At 41.5% G+C, this 15,462-nt stretch overlaps 1 protein-coding gene across 4 annotated transcripts in view; it reads right to left on the minus strand.

The window, feature by feature from the left end:
* LOC143024602 (F-box/WD repeat-containing protein 7-like) overlaps window positions 1-15,462 on the minus strand; it is a 40,030-nt gene that overhangs the window by 3,757 nt on the left and 20,811 nt on the right. For 3 of the 4 annotated variants that reach the window (XM_076183454.1, XM_076183456.1, XM_076183455.1), the window contains exons 4-11: window positions 11,351-11,404; window positions 10,064-10,143; window positions 9,183-9,336; window positions 8,420-8,689; window positions 6,252-6,431; window positions 4,774-4,955; window positions 4,265-4,490; window positions 2,422-2,632 (exon numbers count right to left, since the gene is read on the minus strand). In XM_076183454.1, coding sequence (XP_076039569.1) covers window positions 2,422-2,632; window positions 4,265-4,490; window positions 4,774-4,955; window positions 6,252-6,431; window positions 8,420-8,689; window positions 9,183-9,336; window positions 10,064-10,143; window positions 11,351-11,404 — 1,357 coding nt within the window. The remainder of the gene's footprint in view (window positions 1-2,421; window positions 2,633-4,264; window positions 4,491-4,773; window positions 4,956-6,251; window positions 6,432-8,419; window positions 8,690-9,182; window positions 9,337-10,063; window positions 10,144-11,350; window positions 11,405-15,462) is intronic. The other variant, XM_076183457.1, reaches the window with a different exon arrangement.

Below are 15,462 nucleotides of genomic sequence, written 5' to 3' on the forward strand. Positions count from 1 at the left end.
AGGAATTGGATAGTTTTAGATACTTGGGTGCGAATGTGACAGGAAAGGGAGGGGTGGGGGTGGAGGTAGAATGTAGATTGAGAGAAGCGAGTAAATGCCTTGGTGGATTAAAAAGTGTAATGAGAAATAGACATTTGGGAATGGATTCTAAGAGGAGGTTATATGAAGGAGTGATTGTACCAACAGCAATGTACGGGGCAGAAACATGGAACATGAGAGAGGAAGAGAGAAGGAGTTTGAATGTGTTTGAGATGAAATGTCTAAGAAGTATGATAGGGGTTACTAGGCTAGATAGAGTGAGAAATGAGGAGGTGAGGAGGAGAACAGGGGTGGAAAGGGAGCTAGGAGATAGGGTTGATGAAAGAGTATTAGGATGGTTTTGACACATGGAAAGAATGAGTAAAGAAAGATTAGTAAAAGAAGTGTGGAAGGTGGAGGTGGAAGGAGTGAATATGAGGAGGCATCCTAGGATGAGATGGATGGATGGGGTGAAAGGGGCTTTACAAAAGAGAAGAATGTCTGTGGAGGAAGGACGGGAGAGGACAGAAGATAGGGGTGAATGGAGAAGGGTTGTGTATAGATGAGGCTGTGATGTATGAGGGGGAGTGGGTGGGGGATGGGGGGTGAAGATGTATGTATGAAAAAATTTGATGCAGCCTGAAGGTATTTCTCCCCGTCTTCTCCTTTTCTGCATGAGGGGACGGAGAGAGGGGTTGCCGAATTTATGAAGCGGCCTTGCTGTGGATGTGCTGTGTCTTGCGACACTGCTTCTGACCCATGGCAGTGGACAGGATGCAGGAATGACCCGTCATCCAGGAGAGGCCAAGATGGGAGGGAGGGAGGAGGGTGGAGGGGAGTGGAATGTACGGGAGGTGAAGTGGGTGGGAGTGATTTCTATGCCTTTTTCTTTTTGGCTACCCCCCATGTAAGGGGGAAAAAGCCTTTGGTATATGTATGTATGTATTACATACATATACTGAAAGTCTCTTTCCCCTTTATAAAGGCAAAGGTCTAATCAAGGGACACCTCAACCATCCCACATCCAACCAACACTCAATTGTTGTTTCTTGTATCTTTTTGGACGAAGTCAAAAGCAATGCAGCAAAACACAGCACAACAGCGAAAACCTGTTTACCCTCACAGCTTCATTCCGTGGCATCCTCATCTACTCAAGAATTTAAAGAGTTGACACAAATAAATCCCTTCAGGCAGCATTAACCACTTCCATATGGTGACGCCTATGTAGGCGGCATGAGGAGCAAGTGGGTACTCGATGATGCCGATGTCGGCATCTTGATTATATTTATTGTAGTCGTACCTACATAATTTCCATTCTCTCTAAACTGGCTTCATCAATTTTCTATGGTTATCAAAATACACAGGTGAAAGAGAACGAACGATTGAGCACTGACTTTATTTTTATAATGCGATTATTATGACGCAACATCGCACGTCGGGCAGCTAATGCTGCCAGATGTACGATGTGCCCCAGAGTGAAGAGGTTAATTTCTCATCCATTCACAGATACTCTTCAGTCACACTTACCTCTTGTCCTCTCCCTTCCCTACTCAACAGACATTCCCCATGTACCTAATGCCCCATTCACTTTATCCAACCTTTCCATTCTCAATCTTTCCCTCAAGTGCACTCCATCCACCTTTGCCTTCCACATTTTTTTAAGCTTGTCTTTATTCACCCACATCCCAGTAATCTTTGATCTACCCTCTGCCAGCTCTCTTTTCATCACTGCCCCCAGCCTCGCCTCTTCATTTTTCACCCCGTCCATCTTTGTAACCCCTACCATACTTCCTAAACACCTCATTAAAAACACATTCAAGCTCACCATTTCTGCCTCCCTGAAAATCAAAGTCCCACATAAGCATTGTGGGTAGAATCACTTTTCATTCATCCCCCCCCCCCCCAGGCATTAATCCCTAGAATACAGTGATGCCTACATAGATGTTACGAGGTGCAAGTATACAACAATGCTTGCATTGGCATCCTGATTATATCTAATAGAGGAATGGGCAGGACTCAGAGTAATATTTTTAAATTGGACAAATTCAGATTTAAGAAGGAAATCAGCAGGAACTGGTTTACCAATAGTGGTTAATGAATAGAATAGATTTAGTAACCATGTGGTGAGCTCTGAAACTATTGTTTGTTTAAAGAGAAGGCTAGATAACTTTATGGATGGGGATGACATGTCATAATGGACAAGGAACTGCCTAGTGTAGGCTTTATGGTCTCTTGCAGTCTCCTTCATTCTTATGTTAATTCTTTCTCTTCCTCTCAAGTTCACTCTATCCACTTCTGCTTTCCACACCCATTTGTCACAAACCTGGACAGATGGAGAGAAAATCTTACATATGTTAATAAACAGACCTCCCACAAACTTTAAAGAATCTCACTCTAACTCACCTGATAAGGTCTGAAGACACTGGCCTGTGATTATGTCCCAGACCTTGACTGTAGAGTCTGCATTGCCCGATACAAGAATGTTATTTTTGAGTTCCATACCAGATGTAAGGCTCTGATGACCCATAAGTGTGTGACGGCACTGACCGGTCTCGACATCCCATACACGAATGCTGGTATCTAGCGATCCACTCACTACATGTACACCATCAAACTGGGAAAGTTGGAAAAAGGAAAATAAGTGTTAAATTTATTTAAATGTACATACATATACCAAGGCTTTTCCCCCTTACAAGGGCGGTAGCCAAAATGTAATTGTTTATTACATATAAATAGTCGCTGGCTGAATGGATTAGTGTTGCTACTTGTGATGGAGGTAGAGAAGACACCAATTGAAACCCTGCCACAAATGATCTGGACGATGGGTAGGGTTCATTAAATTCCAGACAACAAAGTCCTCTGTAAGGGGCACTATCCTAGCCTCCTGTTAGGAGGGGTTCATGACATTAAATCGAATCATCAATCATTAAATTCATTTAATACATTGAATCTTTCATCAATTAATCTGTTACTTCAGATATCTCCTACAGGCCTGAAGAATCTAGCCATCCACTGGCTGGCCCACAGGCCACCCAAGGTAGGTATTTTGTGAAATTGTCTTGCTATAACTACTTTATGCACCCTCTTCCTAGCTTTGAACCCACTCTCCTCTCCCCTAAACACTGTTACCCTTTTAACCCTCACAATTAATACATATGTACATATACCAAAGGCTTTTTCCCCCTAACAAGGAAGGTAGCCAAAGAACAAAGTTATAAAAACCATTCCTACCCATTCCATTCCTAATACACTCCCCTCCCCTCCACCCTCCCTCTTATCTTGGCACCTCCTGGATGACGGGTCATCCCTGCATTTTGTCCACTGCCCTGGGTCAGAAGCAGTGTTCCAAGATACAGCACATCCACAGCAAGGCCACATCATTAAATCAGCAATCCCCCCTCTCTGTCCTCTCATGCAGAAAAGATGGGGAGAAATCCCTCTAAAGTTACTACAATCAATCATGCTAATTCCCTTCTACCTTTATAGTTACACTATATATGCACTCATCCAATCCACTGATACACTTCTATTACACACATTAAACAATCTCACAAGCTATTCTAATATAACTAATATAACTCTTTTTCTCTTTATCATATACTCTCCATGAACACCACCTAACCTGTATGCCTTATCATCTTTAATTTCTTTCAATGCATTTTCTATCTCTTTTGCTATCATCTTTTCATTCTTCTCTTCCATCACAAACATTCTCCCAAAATCTTCCAATGACAGTCAAACCCTCCCTATCCTCCTCTACATTCAACAACTTCTTGAAATATTTTACCCTTCTTCCACTCACTGCTTACACATCTCCTAACATTAATCCATCTACAACCACTTCCTTCTCTCCTCTCACTCATTCAATGACCCAATTATTCCTCTCAGACCCTTTAATGCTTCAACTCTTCACAGGAGAAAAATACCGAGAGAAGGATCCTTGGTCCCCTTACTTCACCTCATCCAGTCTTATTCTACAAAATGCATAGGAACACAGTGAGCGCATTTGTCTCCCCATCACAAAGGTGTAGAGCATATTAGGATACAACATGTCACTAAAAATATATTTTGGAGTTTCAGTTCTCCAGCACAGTAATCAGTATATGTCAAAGAGAGAGAGAGGGAGGAAAGAGATGAAGAAGAAAATTGAAACATGAGAGACAAATATAAACTATGGGAAATTAGTATGGTCTAACTGATCACTTTCAAATAAACAAGAAAAACGACAACTATATTAAAACCTCACCTGCAATGAGTAGACCCTATTTGTATGACCCTGTAGTGTGTGTAGACATTCCTCCCGCTCAGCATTCCAAACTTTCACCATATAGTCGTAGGCCCCCGACACCACCAAGCGGCCATTGTATTGTACACAGCGCACTGCTGCAACATGCCCTACCAGGACATGTTCACAGGATCCTGTGGTGACGTCCCAAACACGTAGTGTTGCATCTCGCGAGCCACTTACAACTCTGAAGATCAAAGAAGTCAAGATCAACATATTCAGTAACATTCACAAATCCTTAAATAACTTAGTATATAACATGAAAACCTTTTATCAGATTTTTTCTTTATTCTAAATTGAGAAAATCATGAAATCCATTGCCCCAGTTCTTTTGCTAAAGACCTGTAGCCCCCTGGAGGTTAGCCTCTACATTCTTCTCCCCTCCCAACTAAAGATTTGTTGTTTTTAAGTAGATCCCCAACACTAAGTAAGTATTATAAAATATATTATTTATGGGTTCAAATACTTACTTGTTGTCATGAAGATGTAAACATCTGACAGTTGACGTGTGCCCGTATAAAGTGTGGGTGCACTCGCCCGTTTCTGCATTCCAAACTCTCAACATTCTGTCTGTGCTGCCGCTTACTATTAAGTTACCGCACATTTGTGATGACCAAACACCACCTGTATGGCCAGTTAGCGTTCTCATGCACTGAAATTATAGGATAGCATACATAAATGATTATGTTTATGACAAACAGTAGTGTTTGCTAAGTCTATCTAGATACCAAATGCTTTTTACCCCCTTAACCCTTAGTATATGAGGGTGCCAGCATTGGCTTCCTAAGATTTGAGTGGGTATATGAGGATGCCGATGCTGGGGTCCTGATTATATTTAGTAAAAGAAGTGTGGAAGGCAGAGGTGGATGTTGTGAACATGAGGGGGCAACTGAGGATGGGATGGATGGATGCATGGATGGATGGGGTGAAAGGGGCTTCAAGCAAGAGGGTGTCTGTTGGGGAAGGAAGGGAGAAGGCAGAAGATAGGGGTGAGTGGAGAATGGTTGTGTATGGATGATGCTGTAATGCATAGGAGAGGGAGGTTAGGGAGTAGCAAGGCAGGAAGGTTATTTTGACACAACTCAAAGGGATTCCTCCCACTCTTCTCTTTTTCTGCATGAGGGGACGGAGAGGGTGGTTGCTGATTGAATGAAGTGACCTTGTTGTGTATGAGCTGTGTCTTGCTGCATTGCTTCTGACCCTGGGCAGTAGGCGAGATGCAGGGATGACCTGTCATCCAGGAGGAGCCAAGATAAGAGGGAGGGAAGGAGGGATGGGTGGTGAATGGGAGTGGAGTGGGTGGGGATGAAATGGGTGGGCATCAAATTATGCCTTTTGAGTTTGGCTACCTCCCTTACAAGGGAGAAAAAAGCCTGTGGTATATGTATGTATTTATTTCCGGGAAATTGTTAGAAATGAATTAACAAATAAATACATCTACCTACATACCAGAGGCTTTTTTCCCCTTTACAAGGGAAGTAGCCAAGTCATAAGGTAAGCACCCACTTCCATCCACCACCCTTTCTTCCCTCTCATTTTAGCTCCTCATGGATGACAGGTCATCCCTGTATCCCACCCACTGCCCTGGGTCAGAAGCAATGCAGCAAGACACAGTACATACACAGCAAGGCCACTTCACTTAATCAGTGACCTATCCCCTTGTCTCCATCCCCTCATGCAGGAAAAGAGAAGACAAGGAGAAAGTCCTTTGGGTTTTGTCAAAATATTCTTACATAACCATCCCCTGCCCCCTCCCTTCTTTGCATCACAGTATTATCTATACACAGCCATTCTCTAATCACCCCTATCTCTTGCCTTCTCCCTTTTCTGCTCAACAGACATTCCCCTCTTGCTGAATGCCCCTTTCACCTCATCCATTTAGATTAATAAATAAATTTAGGCCAATACCATTTTTCATGCTCAAAACCCATCTAAAACGGTGACTTACCTTTCCATTGGTGGCATTCCAAACTTTGAGTGTGTTGTCGTCAGAGCCAGATACGATAATATTGCCAGAAAATTGGAGACACGTGATGACATGATCATCATGGCCTTTGAGGACCCTCGGTTCTCTTTTTGGAGCAATTCTCCAGTTCATCTCAATTCGATGTTGCCTCATATATGCAGCCTGTAATGAAAGCAAAAGGTTAACAAATGAAATATTCTTCTAGTTTTAATAAGCATACTAGAAAACAATTATCTCATCATCAACCCTACTCTGGAGCACTTCTAGTAAAAATCAGATAGTGCTGCAAAATTCCGGTATTCAATACAATTATTTCTATCTGAATCTAAGCATCAGCACTGTTTCAAGAATGAAGTGAGTGAGAAATGTGGAAAGGAGGTGAAGAACTGGGTACATTAAAGTGTGTCAAGGTAGTTTGGGCACACAGAAAAATGAACAAGGAAAGAGGAGTACAGATGTAGATGGAAGAAACTTCAGAGCAAAACAGAATGGATGGGGAATAGAGGAATGTCTGGGGCAAGGCAGAGTAAAAGATTGGAATGAACAGAAGACTGTGAATGGATGAAAAAATGTGCCCAGGAAATGTTCTCATCTGCTCTTCAAAATTTTTGATTGGATGAGGCTTGAAGGGGGAGGGGGGGGTGTGTGTTATCACCAGTAAAAAAAAAAAAAAAAAAAAAAAAAAAAAAATATATATATATATATATATATATATATATATATATGTATATATATATGGTGGGGGGGGGTAACCTTGGTTGAACTCTCAAGCCCTAAATTGTCTTTGGACCATGCAGTATTGTGGGAACTTGTGTTTATGCTTCATCCTCAAGGTCCTGAGATGGGAGGGATGTTTAAAGGGGAAAAAGCCCTTGGTATGCATATGTAACAGGTGTGTGTTTAGACTCGGCCACCCCTGAACCTTATATTGAAGAATGGGATTTTGGCATGTACACCACCTATATACCAAGGGCTTCTTCCCTTTTATCAGAGCAGTAGCAGAGGCAAAGGCACACCCATTCCACTCCCATCCAACATCCTTGTCTCCTTCTCATCTCACTCCCTTGCGGATGAAGGGTCATCCCCGTCTCTGCCCAGTTCCCAGGCCAGAAGCAATGCAACAAGACAAAGTACATCCACAGCAGGGCCACCTCACTTAATCAGCAACCCCCCCCCCTCTCCATCCCCACATGCAGAAAATAGAGAAGATGTGGGAGAAATCCCTTTGGATTGTTAAAGTATGTATGTCCATACATACTGAAATATGCCTCACTTCCTTGGTGTTCGCTCTATCTTCGTAACCCCAACCATACTTCACAAACAACTCATTTCAAAACACAATCAAGCTCCTCTTTTGTGCCTCCCATAAATTCCAAGTCTGCCTCACAAGTTATAAAAAATATACAAATATATTGCATAAACTAGTTGAAACACTAGTAGTTTCTGGAAATATTATCACTTTGAAAGACCATTGGGAGATAGGAGATAGGGAGATAGGGTTGATGAAAGAATATTAGGATGGTTTGGACACATGGAAAGAATGAGTGAAGAAAGACTAGTAAAAGAGGTATGGAAGGCAGATGTGGAGGGAGTGAACATGAGGGGACGTCCTAGGATGAGGTGGATGGATGGGGTGAAGGGGGCTTTGGGGAAGAGGGGAATGTCTGTTGAGGAAGGAAGGGAGAGGACGGAAGACAGAGGTGAGTGGAGAATGGTTGTATATGGATGATGTTGTGATTGCATGAGGAGGAATGGGTGGGGGGGTGGGGGGTGGGGTAGTATGTGTGAGTAAATTTTGACGCAGCCCGAAGGGATTTCTCCCCGTCCTCTCCTTATATGCAAGGGGGGACGGAGAGGGGGGGTCGCCGATTAAATGAAGCGGCCTTGCTGTGGATGTGCTGTGTCTTGCGACACTGCTTCTGACCCAGGGCGGTGGGCAGGGTGCAGGGATGACCCGTCATCCAGGAGGTGCTCAGATGAGAGGGAGGGTGGGAGGGGTGTGGAGCGTATTTAGGGATGAAATGGGTGGGAGTGTTTTTATGCCTTTCCCTTTTTAGCTACCTCCCTTGGAAGGGGGAAAAAGCCTTGGTATATGTATGTATGTATGTATGAAAGACCATCCCAACTATGAAATATACATGGCACACTACCTTATATGGTGACATATGACTTATAGACGTTCCCTTTTTTCTACGTCGGTCCATGACAATCAAGTGGTCATCGATGCCAGCTTCCCGACACTTTTCGCGCCATAAAAGATTATCTGCTGCCAAAATATTCCAGTATTTGCAAGTTTGAGCAGCCCGTAATAGATCCTTCGGTGGTAGAAAGCTCAATACGTAAAGAGCCAATTCTTTGGGAAGTAAGGATATAAAGTCTCTTTGGAACTGTGGGAGGATAATCTGGTGTATATGCCGCACCTGTAAAATAAAATTTGGGAGAATATATTAGTTCCTGTAATTCAAATGACTAGCAAACCAACAAATTCCATAAAGTTCTTGGTAATTCCTCCCACCACTTCATCTGTTTCATTTACGGATGATATTTGTACACCAGTCCTTTGTTATTGGTCTCCTTGAGACGAACTTGTTTTACCCAATCCCCATTTAATGTGTACACATTTCATAGTTATGCAAATTGTGTGTGGGATTTACTTTGCATACTTGCACAAACTGTGATACTTCCTATGTTGTATGAAAATGTGAATTTATTAAATTATTCATGTGAATTTATGCCATATGTATTCCTCACATTTACGAAAGGACTGGCATTTTCTTAAAATGATAAATAAATTCTATGTCAAATTCATAAGCACATCACAGCCAATCATGTACCATATCTCAAACCCTGTAGATATTCTGTACCTAAACCAATTTATATAAGTCATATTTTCCAACATAAATATTTTCTTACCTGACTCTGATCACATATATCAATGAGCGAGTCAAGAGCATGGAGTTTTTGTGCTGGAGTCCATGTCTCGTACTGAGTCAACCACGTGTCCAACCCCACTGGAGCTGATCCACGATGATGAGCACACTGATTTGTTTTCCTCTTCACGCTCTCCCTGTAAACAATATAAAAAAACCTTAAAACATCACATACAAGTTAAATGTTGACAAAGTACCCATAGGTTTGTCTTTTTCTTCATATCTAACACAGATTTTCCTATGCACAGGATCACCTAACCAAATTAATGGATTTATCTAGCCCCCAAAACCAAATGACTAGAGGAGAATGAGGTAAGTTTCGTTGATATTCCTCTTAAATGGGATAAACTCAATCAAAAGGGAGGTTAGATCCACTACCCAGTATCAATTTCAGTTTTGTTTTACAAGCTGAATAAAATTACCAGTGATGAATGGCCTCGTGAGCACCATTGTGGAGAACCCTTAATAACTTTGTATTCAATAACCTATACTTAAGAATACACTGACATAGCAACCATTTTGGCATCCAGTTAGTTAAACTGTATGTTAAAAAAAGGGGGGAGGGGAAGGGAAATGCACAAATTTATTCTAAAGACTATAGTTCAATCCATGCTGGTAACTAACCACCAGTCAGTTCCACCATTTCTATTGCAAATGGGCAGGTGTTCCTGAAGTTCTTTTGTGTTGGCATCTTACTTGTTTTCCTTTATCTACACTGCTGTACTGTATACATACACACACACACATGCATATGTAAAAAAACTACTGCAGATGGTCAAAATTTTCATGAACATAGAATAAATATACCAAAATCAATCATTGTACATAATACCAACATGTCCCAAGACCATAACAGAAACTAACCTTGCTTTCATGGCTTTACAGGATTTCTTCACTGGACAAGCTCCTTTATTATCTGAACAAACTTCCGATTTTCTTTTAATCTGAAAGAATAAAAACTTATTAGCTGTAGCTCTAGAGGAAGGATTGATATTTTTCTTTAACTTATAGCTACCCATAAAATGAGGTGACCAATTATAGAAAAAGAACATCGTCCTCTTCATCATGTGGGACCTACAATGGATATTTTCACGTGTTGGTTCTGCGGCACAAGACATCAGAGTATCATCTTACTACCCATCTTCGAAATCTGTTACCAACCATATCTCCACCTGGAATTGCACCCTGAAGGAGATTAGACTAAATTTTCTCCATTTTCTCACACGAGGAGAGCTGACAACTGGTGACTGCTCTTCTCCTACTACTACTACAAGAAGCTGGTGACAAAACAGTCCCACATTAGTACAAAAGAGACACCACCCCAAAGTTTCACCTTTGAGAGTTCTATGAAATGGCCCAAAGACTGTTGCCAGCTACTGCGGGGCTGCACATTTCCAGTTATCAAAATTTGAGGCAAAAACTTATCAAAAGCACCCCTTCATTCTTCCTGCTATTGATCAGTTCCCTGGTATCTATAACCTATATGATCTATTTTTTTTCACCCTAGGCAATTGTATACTACCTTGTACCCATCACTCTTGCATACTTCCATTACATTAACCTGATAAATCAACTTCAGTTTTTTCTTTCACCAAATAGTATGAAAGTCTTTTACCAAACTCTGCAAGACCTCTGATGTCTCTGCTTGCACTATTACCTAGGTTCTTGTAACACATTTCATTCAACTTAGCACTTATTTGCTTCCTATAAAATGGCGTCACACTAGGCTAGCATGCTAATTGCTTTTGCTACTTCGTTTGAGTAGAAACAACTCATGTTACAATATTCTAGATTTCTGTAACATATGTATAGGTTTTTAACTTCTCTTAATTCGTCATTCAGCTTCTCACTGTATGATGCAAAAGTAACCTGACATTTGAAAATCTGAAAAAGATAATTTCTACTCAAATGAAGTAGTAAAGGCAAGTAGTGTGCTAGTGACAAATGCATCATGTGCCACCACTGTGTTTTTCAACTCCATATCCACTTCTCTGTTCATCACCACACCAAAATCCAAATAGTTATAACTCCCTCCACTTCCTACAGGATTTCACTTTTCAAAGTTCCAGTCAATCTGCCATCATCATTTCTTGTACGTCTCATCAATTCACTTAGGCCCACATTTACTCGTTACTATCTTGTCTCACATACCTTTCCAAATTCAGTCAAGAACTGTTTCAGTCTCTCCTCAGAATGAGCCACAAGCTGGGAAAACAAACAACAGAGAAATGTGGAGTACATTAACAAACCATTAAGAAAAAAAAAAGTAATAAAAATAAATAAATAAATAAATAAATAAATAAAAAAAATGAGCCCAACCCCCACCCATGAAACAGTGAGGACAACTCCAGGGGGAAATCCCACCACCAAAACAATAGTGCAACACCGTTAACAAACATTTCTCCAAGTTTCATAACTCCAATATCAGAAAATAGGAAGATAACCAAAAAGACTGACACCATTCAACCGTAGATACCGCTCCTATTTTATAATAAAGATGTAGTAAATACATATACCAAAAAGCATTTTCCTCCCTTACCCATCATTGGCTGCATGTTACTGTGAGGTTAAAATTTGATCAGTAGCATGCAGCTGATACTTTGGGTCTATTTGAAGCATCTCTACAGACTAGAGCCACACATAATTTTGTCTGTGTTACAGGAAATCTCTATTCAGAAAGGAATGATGCTACTTTATTATATTGTGACTGTCTCTATGTTAAACTGTCCCCCAACTTTTAATACTGTCCTGTACCACTTCTCTGAACACACATTTCCATTTTTGCCATTTAGTTGTAGAAGGTGACTAAAACAAGATTGGCATAGGACTAGATATCCTACTTTCTGTAGCCCCAAAGGGGATATTCCTAAAAATAGCAAAGGCATAAGAGTAAATAGAACCCCAAGGTTTGGGTCTTTTAATGTGCATGGGTGTGGTACAGATTTAAGTACAAGGGAAGAGATAGGCAGTATGTTTGTATATTAGTGAGTGAGAAGATTGGTTAGCATGTGGCAGAGTGGAAGGAGGTTTCTTTCATGTTAATGAGAATGATGATGAAACAGGGAAACGAGATGTGGGTTTTTGTAAGTGTATATGGGCGTGGTAGTGAGGAGAGTGTAGAAGAAAGGGAGCCTTTTTGGATAGATTTAAGTGTGTGCATAGAGAGTTTAGGAAGAAATATCAATGTAGTGGTGCTGGGAGATCTTAATGCTACAGTAGATGAACCAATAGATGGGGTGGTTGGGAAGTGTACAATGCCTAGAAAAAAATCATAGTGCAGAGTTGATGGTGATGTGTCAAGAGTTGATGACAGTTAACACAGTGTTTAGGATAAAAAGCCTAAGTACACATGGGAGAGGGTGGTGCATGGAAAGGTGGTATATAGGGCTTTAATGGGCTATATAGTGGTACCCAGGAGAAGAGTAGAGTTTTGGGTGTATATGTTCTTAGGGGAGAGAGTGGGGGAATATCAGATAATTTTTTGGTGGATGGTAAGTTGAGAGTAGAGGATAGATGGAGAAAGAGGAAAAAGGACAAAAGGTAGTGAGGGGCTTAGAGTAAACTACTTAAATGAGAATGAAAAGGAAAAGGAGTACAAGAAGAAGTTGATGGAAGAGTGGGAGGAAGTGAAGGTTAGAGTAGAATTAGGAGTGGAGGAGGATTGGGGATGGTTCAAGGAGGGAGTCACAAGGTGTACAAAGATGGTGTATATAGAACAAGGAGGATGGGAGGACACATTAGTATGGGTAGTGAGTGGTGGGATGATGAAGCAAAGGAGGTTGTAGGAGAGAAGAAATGAACATTCACAGAATGGTTGCGAAATAGGACAAAACATACGAGAGGTACAAAGAAAAAAACACAAGTAAAACATAAGATAAGGGAGGCAAAAAGGATAACAGATGTAAAATAGGGAAGAGTACGACAGAAAATTTTGAAAGTATTAAAAAGATGCTCTGGAAAGAAATTAAGAGAAGAAGGGGAGGCAAATCAAGTTGAAAAGAAAAGGTAAAAGGTGCAGATAGAGAGATGATAATGGAAGAAACAGCAGTAAGAGGAAGATGGGCAGAGTATTTTCAGGTGTTGCTAAATGTGAAGGAGGATAGGGAGGGAAAGGTAGTTGCAATTGGAGACTCGGAAAATGACAGTGATGAATGAGGAAAATGGGGGAAAAATAAGAAAAGATAAAGTGAGAGCAGTTGTTAAAACGAGAGCAGGTAAGGCACCTGAGTTAGATGGGTGTCATGTGGAGTGTCTAAAAATAGGAGGTACAATGACAGTAAACTGGGTGGTGAGGTTGTTTAATGTTTGTCTTAAAGAGGATAGTGTGCCAGAGGACTGGAGGAGTGCCTATATAGTTCTGCTTTATGAGGGAAAAAGGGAAAAGTGTGAGTGTAGTAGTTTCAGGGGAATCAGTTTTGTTAAGCGTAGTTGGGAAGGCTTATGGGAGGGTTTTGATTGAGAGGATTAGGAGAGGAACAGTGTGGATTCAGAACAGGTAGGGGTTGTGTGGATCAGATTTTTGTGGTAGGCAAATATGTGAGAAAGCTTTAGGAAAAGGTAAGGATTTTTTTGGGCCTTTATAGATTTGGAAAAGGTTTATGACAGGGTAGACAGGAAGGCACTATGGGCAGTTTTGCAGATATATGGGATAGGAGGAAAGCTGTTAAAAGCAGTCAAGAGTAGTAGTCGGTGTTTGAATTAGAAATGGAGAGAGTGGTTTGAGGTAGAGGTGGGACTTTGCCATGGCTGTTCAATGTGTACATGGATGGGGTGGTGCAGGAGGTAAATGCAAGGGTAATGGGCTGGGGATTGGAGATGGTTAAAGAAAATGAAGACAAATGGGAGCTAAACCAGTTGTTGCTTGCTGATAACATTGTGCTTGTAGCAGGATCAGAGGAGGGATAAAGGAATTTAGTGACAGTTTGGGAAGGTGTGTGTGAAAGGAGGAAGTTGAAGATAAATGTGGGTTAAAGTAAGGTGATGAGATGTACAAGGGGAGAGGATGGCAGCAAATTGGAAAAGAGTATTGAGGGAGAGAGGATGGAGGAAATGGATAGTTTTAGATACTTGGGGGCACATGTGGTGGGTAAGGGAGTAGAGATGGAGGTAGAATGTAGATTGATAGATGCAAGTAAATGCCTTGGGGGATTAGTGTAATGAGAAATAGACATTTGGGAATGGATGCTAAGAGGAGATTGTATGAAGGGATGATTGTGCCGACAGCACTATATGGGTCAGAAACATGGAACACAAGAGAGGAAGAGAGGAAGAGTTTAAATGTGTTTGAAATGAAATGCCCCAGAAGTATGGTAGGAGTTACTTGGCTGGTTAGAGTGAGAAACGAGGAGGTGAGGAAGTGAGAAGGAGAGTGGGGGTGGAAAAGGAGTTGGGAGATAGGGTTGATGAAAGAGTATTGGGATGGTTTGGACACACGGAATTAGTGAAGAAAGATTAGTAAAAAAAAGTGTGGAAGGCAGAGGTGGATGGAGTGAACATGAGGGGGCGACCAAGGATGAGATGGATGGACGGATGGATGGGGTAAAAGGGGCGTTGAGAAAGTGGGGGTTGTCTGTTGAAAGAGGGGAGAAGACAGAAGATAGGGATGAGTGAAGAATGGTTGTGTATGGATGATGCTCTGATGCATGGAAGGAAGTGGGTGGGTGATGGGCAGGGGTTAGGGAGTGGTTATATGTGAATGATATTTTGATGCAGCCCGAAGGGATTTCTCCCTGCCTTCTGTTTTTCTGCATGAGGGGATGTAGAGGGGGATATCACCAATTAAATGAAGCAGCCTTGCTATGGATGTGCTGTGTCTTGCTGCATTGCTTTTGACCCTGGACAATGGGCAAGATGCAGGGATGACCTGTCATCCAGAAAGAGCCAAGAAAAGAGGTAGGGAAGGGTGGTGAATTGGAGTGGAGTGTGTGGGGATGAAATGGGAGTGGAAAAGGAGGTGGCAGAATCAAAATATACATCCACCCTACACTCATCTCACATCCATCCAAAAAATCCACTCATTGTCCATCCCATCTTGGCTCCTTCTGGATGAAGGAGATAAGGTGAAAGGGACAACTGGGTTTTTGGATAGGTAGGAGATGGGTGTAGGGATGGACGTATGCTCTACCTCAGCCACCTTTCCCATGTAAAGAGAAGAAGTCTTTTAGTTGTATAAATGTATTAACTATTTTTTCTCACAGAAGTAGGGAATTTGTGCCTAATTTTATCTTGCAGATCTTTTAGGTTATCTTCCTTCTTTCTGGAAC

The sequence above is a fragment of the Oratosquilla oratoria genome, chromosome 4 (genome assembly GCF_046742065.1).
Source record: "Oratosquilla oratoria isolate Oo_2021 chromosome 4, ASM4674206v1, whole genome shotgun sequence".
In the NCBI taxonomy this organism is placed as follows: domain Eukaryota; kingdom Metazoa; phylum Arthropoda; class Malacostraca; order Stomatopoda; family Squillidae; genus Oratosquilla; species Oratosquilla oratoria.